This window comes from Glycine max, chromosome 10, assembly GCF_000004515.6.
Source record: "Glycine max cultivar Williams 82 chromosome 10, Glycine_max_v4.0, whole genome shotgun sequence".
Taxonomy (NCBI): Eukaryota; Viridiplantae; Streptophyta; class Magnoliopsida; order Fabales; family Fabaceae; genus Glycine; species Glycine max.
In genome coordinates, this window is record NC_038246.2 from 45699108 (window position 1) to 45714539 (window position 15432).

The 15432-nt window shown below is 34.6% G+C and overlaps 2 protein-coding genes across 3 annotated transcripts; both read left to right on the top strand.

The window, feature by feature from the left end:
- The first annotated feature begins 942 nt into the window (after positions 1-942).
- On the top strand, positions 943-2449 carry LOC100814115 (protein WHAT'S THIS FACTOR 1 homolog, chloroplastic). The gene has a single exon (XM_003536384.5). It carries the CDS (start codon positions 994-996, stop codon positions 2233-2235), a length of 1242 nt encoding a protein of 413 aa, XP_003536432.1. The 5' UTR covers positions 943-993; the 3' UTR covers positions 2236-2449.
- A 2644-nt stretch (positions 2450-5093) lies between these two features.
- LOC100814640 (eukaryotic translation initiation factor 5B) lies at positions 5094-15163 on the top strand. 2 transcript variants are annotated; one of them, XM_003536385.5, is made up of 13 exons: positions 5094-5353; positions 5460-7649; positions 8500-8990; positions 9072-9179; positions 9264-9364; positions 10197-10287; positions 10381-10491; positions 10576-10641; positions 12258-12317; positions 12415-12972; positions 14023-14142; positions 14355-14474; positions 14573-15163. In XM_003536385.5, exons 2-13 carry the CDS (start codon positions 5507-5509, stop codon positions 14636-14638), a joined length of 4035 nt encoding a protein of 1344 aa, XP_003536433.1. In that variant the 5' UTR covers positions 5094-5353; positions 5460-5506; the 3' UTR covers positions 14639-15163. The 2 variants fall into 2 exon arrangements, with proteins under 2 accessions (XP_003536433.1, XP_040861832.1); XM_041005898.1 differs by having other exon boundaries at positions 8500-9179.
- Positions 15164-15432: the final 269 nt, after the last annotated feature.

Genomic DNA, 15432 nt, shown 5'->3' on the forward strand with positions numbered 1-15432 from the left:
TATGTTATATATTTTTTAATATTATTTTATTTAAAATATCATATATAATTTTTTAATATTGTTATATTTCATATATTTAAAATTTAGATAATTTTTTTAATAATTTTATTGAATTTGATTGGTTTTTTAAATGAAATAAAAAATTAACATAATGATATTTAATGCATTTTTAAATATTTATTTTATTTTAAATGCTTAAAATTTAAAATTTTAAAACAAATATTAAAATATTGTATTACTAATATTAAGTTATAATTTATGAAATAATATTACTTATTTTGTATAAAGGAATTTATTATTAACAACATCTAATAACTTAGTAATAAAAGTAGTTACTAAATTAAAAATAAGATAATATATTAATATAAAATGAATAATATAAGTTACAGAAAAATATAAAAAATAGAAATTATATTAATCGTTTTCTTGTTTGTATGAAAATTTATTATCATTATGTTAAAAATATATATAATTTTCATTTAAATGTGTTAGATTTTTTAAATTGAAATATTTTATATTATTTTTTTATTTATAAAATAAATTAAATTCAATAACATTATTAAAAATTATCTAAATTTTAAATATATAAATTAAATAAAACAATATTAAAAAATTATATAAAATATTTAAATAAAATAATATTAAAAATATATATAACATATTAAATAAAATCATATAAAAAATATATAAGATATTAAATAAAACTAATAAAAAGTAAAATTAAAAAAAATTATTTGATAATTAAATAAATAAAATTATTTATAATTTTTTTAAAAAGTTGAAGACAAAAAAAAATACAAGTAAATAGAAAATCCTAAAATAAAAAACTTTAAATGTAAAAAAAAAAAACTAAACTTACGATTTAAAGTTATAAGTAAAAGAAATTAAACCGAGGTCGTAATACCATTACGATTTACCTATTTTTATTTAAAATCAATTCCCACGTAAAAAACGGGGAAAAAAAATTGAGGGTTTTAGTAAAAGTTGCGTCGCATGGGGGTTGTAGAAGGAAGGGGGTTGGAAATGAGACAATGGCTTTTCCTCCGAAGATTCTCTCTGTGGTCGATGAAGAAGGAACCTGACTTAGAATCCGCACTCTCACGCAATCGCCGTTGGATAGTCAACAACCAAATCAAGAACATCATCCTCCGCTACCCCAACAACGAAATCCCCATCCATACCCTCCAGAACAAGTTCAAAACCCTAGATCTCCAAGGCAAAGCCCTTAACTGGCTCTCCAAGTACCCTTGCTGCTTCCAAATCCACGACAACCGCTGCCGCCTCACCAAGCGCATGATGAACCTCGTCGCAGAGGAACAGTCCCTCCTCGATTCCCTAGAGCCCCTCTTCGCTCGCATCTTAGCTAAACTCCTCATGCTATCCCTCACCAAGAGACTCACCGTCCTCAAAATCAACGAATTCAAACGTAGTTTCGGCTTCCCCGACGATTACATCCTCAGAATCGTCCCCAAATACCCTAATTTGTTCCGAATCGTCAACGAAAGCGGCAGGAGAAGCTCCATGGCCGTTGAGCTGCTGCATTGGGATCCCGACCTCGCCGTCTCCACCATCGAAGCATCGGCGAAGAAGCTCGGCACTCCGCCGCGGTTTTCGTGCTCTTTGCCGTCCAGTTGGGTGAAATCATGGGAGAGGTTTCACGAATTTGAGTCAATTCCGTACTTTTCGCCCTATTCGGAATCGAGAGGGTTGGTGGAGGGATCTAAGGAGATGGAGAAGAGGAATGTTGGTTTGGTGCATGAGTTGTTGTCATTGACTCTTTGGAAGAAGTTTTCAATTGTTAAGTTGGGACATTTTAGGAGGGAGTTTGTTTTGCCTGATAAATTGAATGTGTTGCTGCTCAAGCACCCTGGGATTTTCTATGTTTCAAATAAGTATCAGATTTACACTGTGCTTCTTAGAGAGGCCTATGTTGGGTCTCAGCTTGTGGATAAGGATCCTTTGGTGATTGTGAAGGACAAGTTTGGGGAGTTGATGCAGGAGGGGCTTCACGAGTACAATCAGCGGCGGTGCCAACTTAATGTTGAAAAGAGGAGGAAGAAAGGGGTTCCTTTGGTTAGTGTGGATGATGGTGCAAGGGGTAGAAGGAGAAGTCGCCAAGTTGTTGATGATGATGATGATGGTGGTGGTGGTGGAGATGGTAAGGTGGGTAGGTTGTTTGACCCTGAAGAAAGAAAACGGTTTTACAGAGTTCTTTTTGACGATGATGCTTCTTGAAATTCCACCCAAGTCTGTAGTTTAGATGTCAGCTCTGCCCTCCCCGTTTCTGAAAGATGATTGCATACTATATTACTTATTTATTAACTTTTTATTTGTTGGAGGTTTAGAGATGACAGTGGCAGATTAATGTGTGCAATCCAAGGTTTCTCAGGTTTTGTGCGTTGCCATATTTCTTATGTTTAAGGCGGGGTTATATATCTGGTGGTTGTTACTTGATTTGGCTCTTTATCTAATCTAACTCCTATGAAGAACAGGACAAGGTCCTGTATCTGAGCAATCCAATAATGAACTTTTTTTTTTTGGAAAGCAAAGATCAAGTCTTAATCTGAATTCTTTCTTGTATTAGTTTCTCATTATAAGAATTGTGAACTGCAATTGCCTATTTGTCAAAGTTTCTTTCCTTCATATTAAGTTCATATTTTCTGGGTTGTCCTTTGTCTTGCATCAGGTCTTGTAACCTAGGTGAAACTTGTTTGATATAAAATAGTGTTTAGTATCTTAATCATGACATGTATCAAAACAACAAAGGGGACAATGAGCAGATTGTTCTCTGCCTGAACAGGAAAGTTCCAATTTCGATTTTATTATGTGAACCTAGATTGTTATTGTTATGTGCTGTGCTTATCATTCTCTGCATTGTTATTGTTATCCTTTATGATTTTATATGTGAAATTTAATTAATCTACGAATAGATTTATGCCTATTTGGCTTTGAGCTTTAGCATCAAGCTAGATCTAGAACATGTGTCTCCATCTCCTCATCTCATCCAAAAATTTGAGCTGATCTTGTAAGGAAGGCTGCCCTTTTTTTAACGCTGTGAACTGCAATGGAGCTTAAGTTCCAAGTATGTGAAACTTCACACTTGTTTTTTTTGTTGGAGGGTAGGGACTATTATTTGACCTTTAGATGGTTAGTCTGTCACTTCGAAGTTCGAACAATGATTAGTTAGATATCATAAGTTTCCAACAATAATTGTGAATTTTCATTGGTTGTTAACTTGTTAATGTCGCTTTACAAATTGATCATGCTATTGCATACAAGGATTTGCTTTCTTCTAGTACATGGTTCAAACTGACTTGGATTACCATGAAAAATGCAGTTTTCCTTGTACTTGTTTCTCACATTTAAGAGTATATCCTTCTTTTCCCCCATTGAAGATTGTGGTGCAGGAAGTTGTAAACTTCTCTTGGGAATGCTGTCCCTAATGTGTTTGAATGGAGGATGAATTTAGGTGGAAGAATGTTTCTGAAAGGCACATCAAGATATGTGGAAGATAGATTTCTTGTTCAGTTAAAAACTTAAAATCCCTGAATTTCTCCATATATGAAATACTCAAAGTGGCCTATATGGGTTGTGAGCGGACATTGCGCTGTACTCTATGATTATTCAAAAATGAGAATGAACTGGAGAAAAAGGGAATCATAGATTGGAAATATTTTGATGAGCAAGATCATAGCAAAAGTGTGGAGGGTACACTTGCAGTAAACATATGAAAATCAGTCAAAGATTAGAAACCTCTTTAGACATATTAGTAAAATAAACAAACAAAAAATATTCAAAGGCACTATAACATGACAAACTAAATGCCTTCAATATGTTAATCACCAAATAAAAAATCATTTACCTGGAGATATAAGACTGATCTAATGGTAAAGGGAAAAGAAAAGTGGTTGCATGTTTAAATCCTTTTTTTTTTTTACAAAAATTAATAATATTAATAACTAACATTTACTAGTAAAAAATTCTCTTTAAAATAAAACATTCATGATAATACTTATGAGAAAAATATAAACATCAGTCCAAAACTCTTAAATAACTATATTAGAGTAATTCCTATGTAATTAGAAGTTTATTGATTTAAGTGATATTGAACTTGATTTTCTTCGAAAAGGTATTGAGTTTGACCTTTGTGAATGAAAAAAAATAATTGAGAAGGGAAAATTTTATTAAAGATAATCATCTAAAATTCCATAGATTAATATAAACAAAGGAAATTCAATAACACATTAAAAAAAAAGAATAATTCCTATGCATTGCATACACAACTGGAAAAAGTAATCAAAATAGTGGAGTGTAGACCTGTGCAAGAGAGATAAAAGTACAAAACAATAAAATATTCTAAAAAAATGATGTATAATAATAGGTATATATATATATATATATATATATATATATATATATATATATTATATCATATCATATCTTAATATTATTTAATTTATCTCAAATATAAAATAGAATACCCTCTATTATCTGACAAATTATTTGATACATATGATAGATAATATAAAAAATTATCATATTCTTTTCTTATCTTATTTTTATTCAATTCTTTTATTCTATCTTATCTTAATTACTCTTTTCATCTTTAATTATAAAATGTTTTTAGAATTTTATTTATTCTTTTTTATATTTTTTTAAAAAATATCTAAATATATTAGTTATTTTTTTCTACATATTCTCACTTAATTATTCTCTTTCTAAATAATAATGAAAAATAATTATTAAATGAATAAAAAAATTAATTTTTTAATATAATTATTTAAATTAATTATTTTTATATGAATTAGTTAAAATAATGTTATAATTAACCTCTATGAGAATAGTATACAACATTAAAATGTTGGTCCCAAAACCTTAGGAAAATAAAAGACAGTAACGCACCATGGACATAGGTTAATGACAATAAATATCAATAACATTAAATAAAATGACATAAACAAATCATTTTCAAATTTTAAAGACTAAAATGTATAAATAATGAAGGTGTAAGATCAAATTAATAGGTTAACCTAAAATAATTTAAAGTTACAAGATACAGAAAAAATACAACCCTAGAACAAGAACACTGTGCTTGTGCAAATTTCTTTTACTCTGCCTCAGTTATCATTGCGTATACATATGTGCACAAATACGTATACAATACTATTTAATATTTACCCACAATTCATTCACTCACATTCCTACAGGGTTCAAACCTTTGCTTCACTCCTTCAACGCCGTACTATCGTTTCCGAGAACCATCTCTTTTTTTCTCGCCGCTCTTCCCCGCAATCGCAACGCGCGTTTTGCTTCTCCTTTTATCGCAGATTCTCTGCGTCGTCACCAGACTCACGTACGGTTCGCCCTACACGAATCTCGCACTTTTTTTATTTTTCTCCCTCTGGCGTAGAATTTGTGCAAATCGATCTTTTTCTTCAATTTTCCTTTCGATTTTGCAGTTCCGTGATTCGAACGCGGCGTGGGGAAGAGAAAACCCTAATCCGACATGGGGAAGAAGAAGCCGACGGCGAGGGACGAAGAGAACGCGTCGCAGCAAGGCGGCGGCGGGAAATCGAAGAAGAAGGCGGTTGTCATCGACGACGATGAGTACTCCGTCGGAACTGAGCTCTCCGAGGAGCAGGCACCGGCGTCAGAGGAGAAACCCGCCGCGGCGGGAAAGAAGAAAGGTAAGAAAGGTAATGCTAAAGCTAAGAACAATGATGATGATGTTGATGAGGATGAGGATGTTTCTGGAATTGTGTTTGCTGGGAAGAAGAAGGGGAAGAATAAGAAAGGTGGTGGGAGCAGTGCGTTCACTGCTTCTGGCTTTGATTTGCTTGGTGACGAGGAAGATGATGATGAAGAGAAATCTGGGTTGACCGGTGAGGTTGATGGTGAGGAAGAGGATGAACCTGTGGTTAGTTTTACGGGGAAGAAGAAGTCATCCAAGAAAGGAGGTGGTAGTTTGTTCAGTGCATCTGCTTTTGATGATGGTGAGGAGGAGGAGGATGAGACAGTGATTAGTTTTTCTGGCAAGAAGAAGTCCTCTAGAGGTTCGAAGAACTCTGCCTCGGCTTTTGATGCTATTGATGATGATGCGGATGGTAAGGTGGTGGATGATAAGAATGACGATGTTGATGATGATGATGAGCCTGTTATTTCTTTCACTGGGAAGAAGAAGTCTTCCAAAGGGGGTAAGAAGGGTGGTTCTGTGTTTTCGGCTGCTGTTCTCGGTGAGATTGATGACGATGAGGAGAATAAGGATGATGGTGGTGGTGATGATGATGATGATATTGGACCGATCACTTTCTCTGGTAAGAAAAGGAAATCTTCCAAAAAGGCTGCTAATTCCGTTAGCAAAGGTGCTTCTGTTGAGGAAGGTGATGACAAGGATGAGGATGATGTTTCTTTAGTTGCATTTTCAGGTAAAAAGAAGTCTTCTAAAAAGAAGGGCAGTAGTGCTGCTGCCAAAGCGAGTGATGAAAATGTGGATGTAGTGGAGCCTGAGGCACCCAGTGTTGGTAGTACTGATGCTGGCAACAGCAATGTAAATAAGAGTGAAGAGGTCGCTGGAAATTCTAAAAATAAAAAGAAGAATAAGAAGAAGAGTGGAAGAACTGCTCAAGAGGAGGAAGATTTGGACAAACTTCTTGCAGAGCTTGGTGAGACCCCTCCTGTACCCAAACCCACAACTCTACCCCAGGATGATAAAGTTCAGCCTATTCCTGAAGTAGTACCTGTTGCTGATGCTTCCGGGCAAAAGGAAGGTGAAGAGGAGACTGTAGAGACAGCTGCTGCAAAGAAGAAGAAGAAGAAAAAGGAAAAGGAAAAGGAGAAGAAGGCAGCTGCGGCAGCATCAGCCGTAGGAACTGCACCAGAAAATGGAACAGCAGAAGATAAAGCTGAGGTAATTGAACCGAAGAAGAATGATTCAAAGGCTAAAAAAGCGGCTGATAAGAAAGTGCCAAAGCATGTTAGGGAGATGCAAGAGGCACTAGCTCGAAGACAAGAGGCTGAAGAAAGGAAGAAAAGAGAAGAGGAGGAAAGGTTAAGGAAGGAGGAAGAGGAGCGTCGTAAGCAAGAGGAACTTGAGAGGCAAGCAGAAGAGGCTAGACGCAGAAAGAAGGAAAGAGAAAAGGAGAAACTCCAGAAAAAAAAGCAAGAAGGTAAACTGTTAACTGGTAAGCAGAAGGAAGAAGCCCGCCGTCTGGAGGCAATGAGGAGGCAGATTCTCAATAACACAGGGGGCATGACTCTCCCTGGTGGGGACTCTGGTGCTCCACCCAAAAAACCCATATATCAAACGAAGAAGGTAAAACCAAATAATCGTAATCAGAATGGTGCTGCTGCTGCTGCTCCTGCTCAGACTGCTGAAACTGTTGAAGCAAAGGAGACTGATGCTGACCTTGCTTCAGAGGAACCAGAAAAGATTGAAGAAGTGGAGTCGGTCCAGGTGGATGACAAAGTTGAACTTCTTGTAGCTGATGAAGATGATGGGGCGGAAGATGATGACGAGGATGAATGGGATGCAAAAAGCTGGGATGATGTTAATCTGAATAACAAAGGTGCATTTGCTGATGAAGAGGTTGACTCAGAGCCTAAACCTATCGTCAAGGAGATTAAAAATGCTGTACCTGCTCAGAATGCTGGTGAGATTTGCATTTTATTCATATTTTGGCTTGTTCTTGTCCTGCCTGAAATTGAAACCTCTTAGATGGTTGAGAATGACAAGCTTGGTGCTGTAGAGTTCTGGTCCCTATTGTGGTACCCTTATTATAGGTTATTATAAGCATTAAAGAATATATCTATGAACGTGTTTTGGTATACAGAACTATAAATTGATGGTGCTTTGAATTTTGGACCAAGCACTTAGTTTTGGAATTTTTTTCCTGCTAGCAAGTGACTTCTTGGTTGTATTAATGTTTTTTTTTTAACGGCATTAATTTATATTGAATTAAGAAGACAGGTAATGGCACAAGTTGTGTCAAACCCATTGATAGATTACAAAGTGATAAGAGCAGTTTTTAATAACCATACACTTGCTTGATGGTAGTTCCCAGGCCAAAACAATGTAAATGAAAAACCCTTTTAAAGACCATAAGAGCAAACATTGTTCTCTACTTGGTTATATTAATGACATTATCACCTGCTTCCATAAAGCAGAAAATTGTTCAGAGATTCTACTGACTACAGGAATTGGTGTCAAACATGAAACTGGCAGTGGGATGCATTCTTTTCTAGTCTAAATATGATAACAATGTGTAGTTTTATCTCCACCCTTGCTTTGGATTGAAACAATGGTGTTTGATTGACCCAAGTAAATCTCCCTGTAGCATGTGTTTAGTTGTTATTGTTGTGTGTCTCCAAGTGCCTGAGGGGTTTAGTTGGTGGATTTTGGCTTATACTTTTGTTTCCCTAGTAAATTTAATCTTTTGATTCTTTACTAATAACTACTTCCCCGCTAATGTAAAAATTGGGTTCTTTCCTTCTATGCAACAGGTGCTACTAAGCCTGTGGTTGAAGAAATTGAAAATGGAAAGCAGGCTAAGCCTCACTTGAATAGGGAACCAAGAAAGTCTGCTGTGCCTCCTAAGCCTAGTGATGAGAACCTCCGATCCCCAATTTGCTGTATCATGGGGCATGTCGATACTGGCAAAACCAAGCTGCTGGATTGTATTCGAGGTACTAATGTTCAGGAAGGTGAGGCTGGCGGCATCACACAACAGATTGGTGCTACATACTTCCCTGCTGAGAACATACGTGAAAGAACAAAGGAACTGAAAGCTGATGCAAAGCTGAAAGTTCCCGGTCTACTGGTTATTGATACCCCAGGGCATGAGTCATTTACTAACTTGAGGTCTCGGGGTTCAGGTCTATGTGATATTGCAATTTTGGTTGTTGACATTATGCATGGGTTAGAGCAACAAACAATAGAATCACTAAATCTATTAAAAATGAGGAATACAGAATTCATTGTTGCCTTGAATAAGGTGAGTACTTATGTCTTACACTTTCTTGAGTGTTTTTTTTTTTTAAAAAAGGTCTTTCACACTGTTCTTGAAACATTGCAGGTTGACAGGCTTTATGGGTGGAAAACATGTCGCAATGCTCCAATTGTTAAAGCAATGAAGCAGCAGACTAAGGATGTCCAAAATGAGTTTAATATGAGGCTCACTCAGGTAGCAAGATTTTTTTTTCTTCGTCAGTTGTACCAGACAATTGTTATTGTTTGCAACCTTAATTTTCTTCTGTTTCATTGCTAGATTATTACTGAATTCAAAGAACAAGGGCTGAATACCGAGTTGTATTATAAAAACAAAGAAATGGGAGAAACATTCAGCATTGTGCCTACAAGTGCAATAAGGTAATTGTAATAGCCTTGCAGCCATAATACTTTGCCATCTCACCCTCCTGTTTGAAAAAAAATAATTTTTGATTGGTAATTGACTCTGGGTGGTTTTGGAGACATAGTTGGGCTTTTGCCATTTCTTTTGTGGTGAAAATTGCTATTGGATCAAGTTCTCTGCCTCTGGTCTGATGAATGTTGATGTCTCCTTTGTCATTAATAAATGGATGGGTTATGCTTTTGAGACCTATATACTGCTCTTGTTCCTGCACACACCTAACATTCCAAAGTCCAAATGGGATAATACCAAGAGACACAAATGTCTGATTATTATTTTTGGGAAAAATTTAGTGTGTGGGATTATGGGTATGCATGGGTATTCAATAAAAATATTGAATTGTGATTACATACACACGATTTTTACTAGTGCCTGATGTAATATACACAATATTACTACATGTGTCATCATTTTAGTAGAGCCCAATTTCTAAATCAAACATTTTGTTGGTTTTGAACAATTTCAGTCCATCTGCTTTTAACATTTTTGACACTGTTAGGAGGCATCTTCTACTGCTTCTAATATTTCAGTGTGTTCCAGAACATCTTAACTTTTTTGAAATGTTTCAAAATGGGTTCAATCTGCACCCTACCTGAAATTATCGAAAAAATGGTGATTTGGTGAGGGAGAAGTGGGAGAAGACAGGTTAGGTTTATGAAAAGGGGGGACACATTTTTCATATAATCTATCTTTTTTATTAGTGTTGCCTAAAACTGTTGCACAATCTGCTTAATGCTTTTCTTGTGAGTAATGGTGTTGTATTGTCTGAGTTTTTATTTTTTGATATTTCAGTGGTGAAGGAATTCCCGATTTGTTATTACTATTGATTCAATGGACCCAAAAAACAATGGTTGAGAAACTTACATACAGTGAAGAAGTGCAGGTTAGCTTATTGTTGTGTAATATAAAAGCTGGCTGAATGCTGTATGATAATTTAACTGTAGGGACCTAATTGTTTGTTGATTGTGGCCACCAGTGCACTGTTTTAGAGGTGAAGGTAGTTGAAGGCCATGGAACTACTATTGATGTTGTTTTAGTTAATGGTGTTCTTCATGAAGGAGAACAAATAGTTGTCTGCGGAATGCAGGTAAGCATCTTTAACTCTCACTGTATCATGAAATTTTTATTAGTATCTGATCTCTAGTTCAGCCTAATGAAATTTTTAATATAGGGTCCAATTGTTACCACAATTCGAGCTTTATTGACACCTCATCCGATGAAGGAACTTCGTGTCAAGGTACATCCACATAATTACTGTTTATTTATTTTGTTGTCACATTACTGCTTGATAAGGTGATAGGAAAATTAGAACTTTTCTACATAACTCTACTATGAATGTCAACAAGAGTTTATTTGGTCTGAATTTATTGATTTCAACGCAAGTATGGTTTTGGAAGGAAAAGAGGCATTTGAAATTTTAACAAGTTCTAGTGATCAATAATCAGAGGGTGCATTCACTTGCTATTTGATTTTTTTTCTCATTCATATGCCAAAGAATGGAGTGTGATTGACAATTCTTAATGTAAATAATATACTGGTTCAGATGAAACCCCAGCCTGTTAGAGGGTTCTAACACTTGAACGAATCAATTGTTCAGCATACTAACTATAAGATACTCTGCTTGAAGAACTTAGCTGACACTAACTCCTTGTTGCTAAAGTTGTGGCCTTGGTTGTCAACCTTGAGAGTTTAGGTAAATCCAACTTGTACGCTTGACTAATGAACTTGTAATAGTTTACATTCTCAAATAGTATTATTTAAAAGAAATATCCTTTTATTCTAATTCCTATAACTGTCAAACATAACTGTAAAACATATCCATAATTATTATTATTTAACATTTCAAATTAATAACGGTGTAAAAGTAATATAAAAAAATATATTATACTTAGTTAGCACTGCACTAATTTGTAGTTTAACAAAAATAAACCATAACTGTGCATTTCGAGGCCAAAACCATGTGTAAATCTAGTGTAGTAGGCTAAGTTTGACAATAAGAGAGTTTACGTGTGGTTTATTATGCACTAGCATTTATAACTCTGAAAACTGTGCTTGTAGCTGTAGCCTTTGCGGCGAGTGTATGCAGGCATGCCTTAGGATATGAAAGAGAATGTTCGTTTTTCAAAATGTGTCAAAAACTTTGTTGATGATGAATATAGACTTACTCAAATTCTCATGTTGTTACTAAATGCATGTATTTGTTACTGATTTGTCTTTGTCAAGATAATTTTGAGATTTCTATAATCTAGAGCTAAGAAATGTTCCAGCTAGTTGGTCATTTTTCATGTTGTTCTGTTCATGTGAATCAATTGTTGGAAGAGGTCTTCCATAGAAATTTATGGTTTTATGTTACCAAGGCCATGTTTGGATTGATGGAAAGAGAGTAAATGGAGTGGGATGGAATGGACTAATAATAGGTTCCATTGTTTAGATTGTTTAAAATAATATGAAATTGAATGGAACCTGATGGAATGCTTTCCATTTCATTCCATATGAGGCTTCTCTTTTTCTTACCCTTCAATTTTGGAGGATATGGTATCATTGGTATGGAACCTGCCTTTTTTTTATTCATTTCTATTTCAACATAAATTATCTGGACAATGAAATGGTATTTCATTCCATTTTATTCAATTCACCATTTGATATTCAAAAATAGCCCTCTTGGATGTGGAGTGGGTTTTGGATGATTAATTTTGACAACAAAACTAATATCTCATCCATGCATATATCAATGTCAATAATTTGTTTATTGTGTAATATGTTCTATTATGAGAAATTCCATCTAGGCAGAGGAAGTGCATTATTTAGTATGTCTTGCTCATTACAACTCAGTAATATATGGTCTAATTTCAGGGAACATATCTTCATCACAAAGAAATCAAAGCTGCAATGGGTATAAAAATCACTGCCCAGGTGATATTGATTGGTTCTTTTTATGCCATTTTTATCCAATTGTCTTTCTTATGCTTATGAATGTCTAAGCTTTTGTTTTATTTTGTGTTTTATTCAGGGCCTTGAACATGCCATTGCCGGCACTGGTTTATATGTGGTGAAGCCTGATGATGATTTGGAAGATGTTAAAGAATCAGCCATGGAAGATATGCGGTCTGTCATGAGCAGGATTGACAGGACTGGTGAGGGTGTTTGTGTACAGGCATCTACCCTTGGCTCCTTGGAAGCATTACTGGAGTTTTTGAAAACTCCAGAAGTGAGTATCCCAGTTAGTGGTATAAGCATAGGCCCTGTACATAAAAAGGATGTAATGAAGGCCAGTGTAATGCTTGAAAAAAAGCGAGAGTATGCAGCTATATTGGCATTTGATGTCAAAGTTACTCCTGAGGCTAGGGAATTGGCAGATGAATTGGGAGTGAAGATATTTATTGCTGATATCATTTATCATCTGTTTGACCAATTTAAAGCTTATATTGACAACATTAAGGAGGAGAAAAAGAGAGAAGCTGCTGATGAGGCAGTCTTCCCATGTGTTATGAGTATCTTACCAAATTGCATTTTCAACAAGAAGGACCCAATTGTTTTGGGAGTTGATATCCTTGAAGGCATTTTAAAGGTATTATTTTTTATTGATGGTTTTTTATTTTTTAATATGGCTGCAATGTCTCTGGTGAATAACAGTTTTCTTGACACAAGGTGCTTTTGGCCAGGAGTAAATCCTATAGTTTTATTTTCGTTTTGGATCTATTTGTTACAAAGGAATGAGCAATTGTCTGACTTGTTGGAAAATGGGGAGGTGGAAATTTTGAAATGAAAATTATTTCACACTTGCTGGTTGTTAGAACAGTAAAAGTATTGGAAGAGTGAAAGTGGAATACTCCACCTTATAAATTTTGGTCACTGTTTAATGTGGAAGTGAGCTGAAAGTGACTTTTGACCCTTTACCAAGCAACAGTTAGTAAATTAAGACTTTTGTATCCTCCTTGTTTTTCATTTTCATCATCATTTTTTCACCTACTCAAATACTAATAGCCTTAGTCTGTTGATCACACTTGGAAGACTTTAAGCACTTGAAACTTGAGCTTAATTTTGTTCCTATGATATTAAAACAATTGATTTTAAAATGGAGTGTTTAAATTTGGAGATCTCCACTATTAAAATTTTATGTCTCTAGCTATGACACATTAAACTGGTGTTGTCATATACACTAGAATAAACTAAATGTAGAACTGGAATATTGTGCTTGATCATAATTTATCAGCTGATTTGATCAAAATGCTGGAGAGCTAGAATTTTTTGTCCAAATGGTACTTGTTGACGCTATTGTATTCCATCCAATAAATCAGTAATCATACTCAAATTATGTAAATTCAGGTTTTTTTTTACTCTTACATTGTGCTTCCCTGTTTTGATTTTGCACTCATGTTTTATCATTATTTTTTTTTGTGTTCATTTTATATATGTTTGCCCTGATCAAGATGCTTTACATATTTTTCAGTTTTGTCTCTGTGAACCTTATTCTCTGACCATTTAAGATCCTCTTTCGCTTTTGGGTTTATGATGTTAACAATGGTCATGATGTGAAGTCAGTCTGTTGTGTGCAATGCACACAAATTAATTGTTTTGATTTCTTTAAGTTTGCTCCTAATATTTGTCTATTTGATAGATTGGGACTCCAATTTGCATTCCTTCTAGAGAGTTCATTGATATTGGTCGCATTGCCTCCATTGAGAATAACCATAAACCTGTTGATTATGCAAAGAAGGGACAGAAAGTAGCCATTAAGGTATGTTCTTGGACTGAAATTAGATCCTCTATAATGAACCTCTCTAAACTCAAACTTATATCCTTAAGTTGCACAATGTTATAATCCATTTATATCCTTAAATGATTTAAGCAATAGTTTTATTACATTGACAAAATGTCATAATCCATTTATATAATTTTCTAGTTGCTTTGTGTATTCTTGGTGGCAATCTTACCCAATTTGTTTTACAGATTGTTGGCAGCAATTCTGAAGAGCAACAAAAAATGTTCGGGAGGCATTTTGAGATTGATGATGAACTTGTAAGCCATATTTCACGGAGATCTATTGATATACTCAAAACTAATTATCGGGTAAGTTTATGGTGATAAGCATCATGAGCAACGTGTGTTTAACTGTTTATGGATTTAGTTGAAAATTTGTCTTAAGTTATATCTGTTGTTTGATATAGGATGAACTAAATATGGAGGAGTGGAGGTTGGTTGTGAAATTGAAGAATCTTTTCAAGATACAATGACGAGACTTATGTGTGGGCATTCATTTCAGAAAAAAAAAGGTTTTAGTGAATTTTTGGTTTTATGCAACACTTTGAAGGATTTGTTGAGGATGCTGTTGAATCCACCACGGGAGACCATTAAAGATGATGCAATGATTCAGATAGAGATGTCTGTGCCATGGAGAGGCAAAAGTAAATTACACAGACGAAACTCCAATTCTTTGCCAGGTGAGAAGCTCGGGTCAAAAGGGTGCGGAAAAACTGGCAAGGTCCAAATTTTGTGAATTACTACCATTTATATACATATCTGTGGTATACATGGAAGGAAATAAGGGTTCTAAATGCAATTCAGTGAGGAAAAGCAAATTTTTACGGAAGTAATTGATTTGACCAAAACATTGTTCACTTTTGATTTCCGAATTTACTATTGTACAAAATTTTTCCATTTGTGGCTGAAAGGCACTTTATTTTCCGATGTATCCTTTTGGTGTTTCCTACCAAGCATTTGGTTATGGAAACTGGTATTAATGGCAAAGGTTCAACTAAGCCACGTGGAACCTGAATTTTTTGTTTTTATATTATAGGACTAACAAAGGTTAGAGTAGGCTTTAAAACTTGGCCTAGAAAAGAGAAAAAAAAAATGAATTTAACAGTGGAATGCCAAAATAAAATTTTGTTGTGCGTGTTCGATACTGAATTAGTAGTAGAAAAAAATATAGCTAATAAGTGACTAAACATTTGTATTTAGTATTATTTAAAAAATATAAATAAATAAACTTATCATTTTTTAGAATATCTGTTATTAAATAAAATTA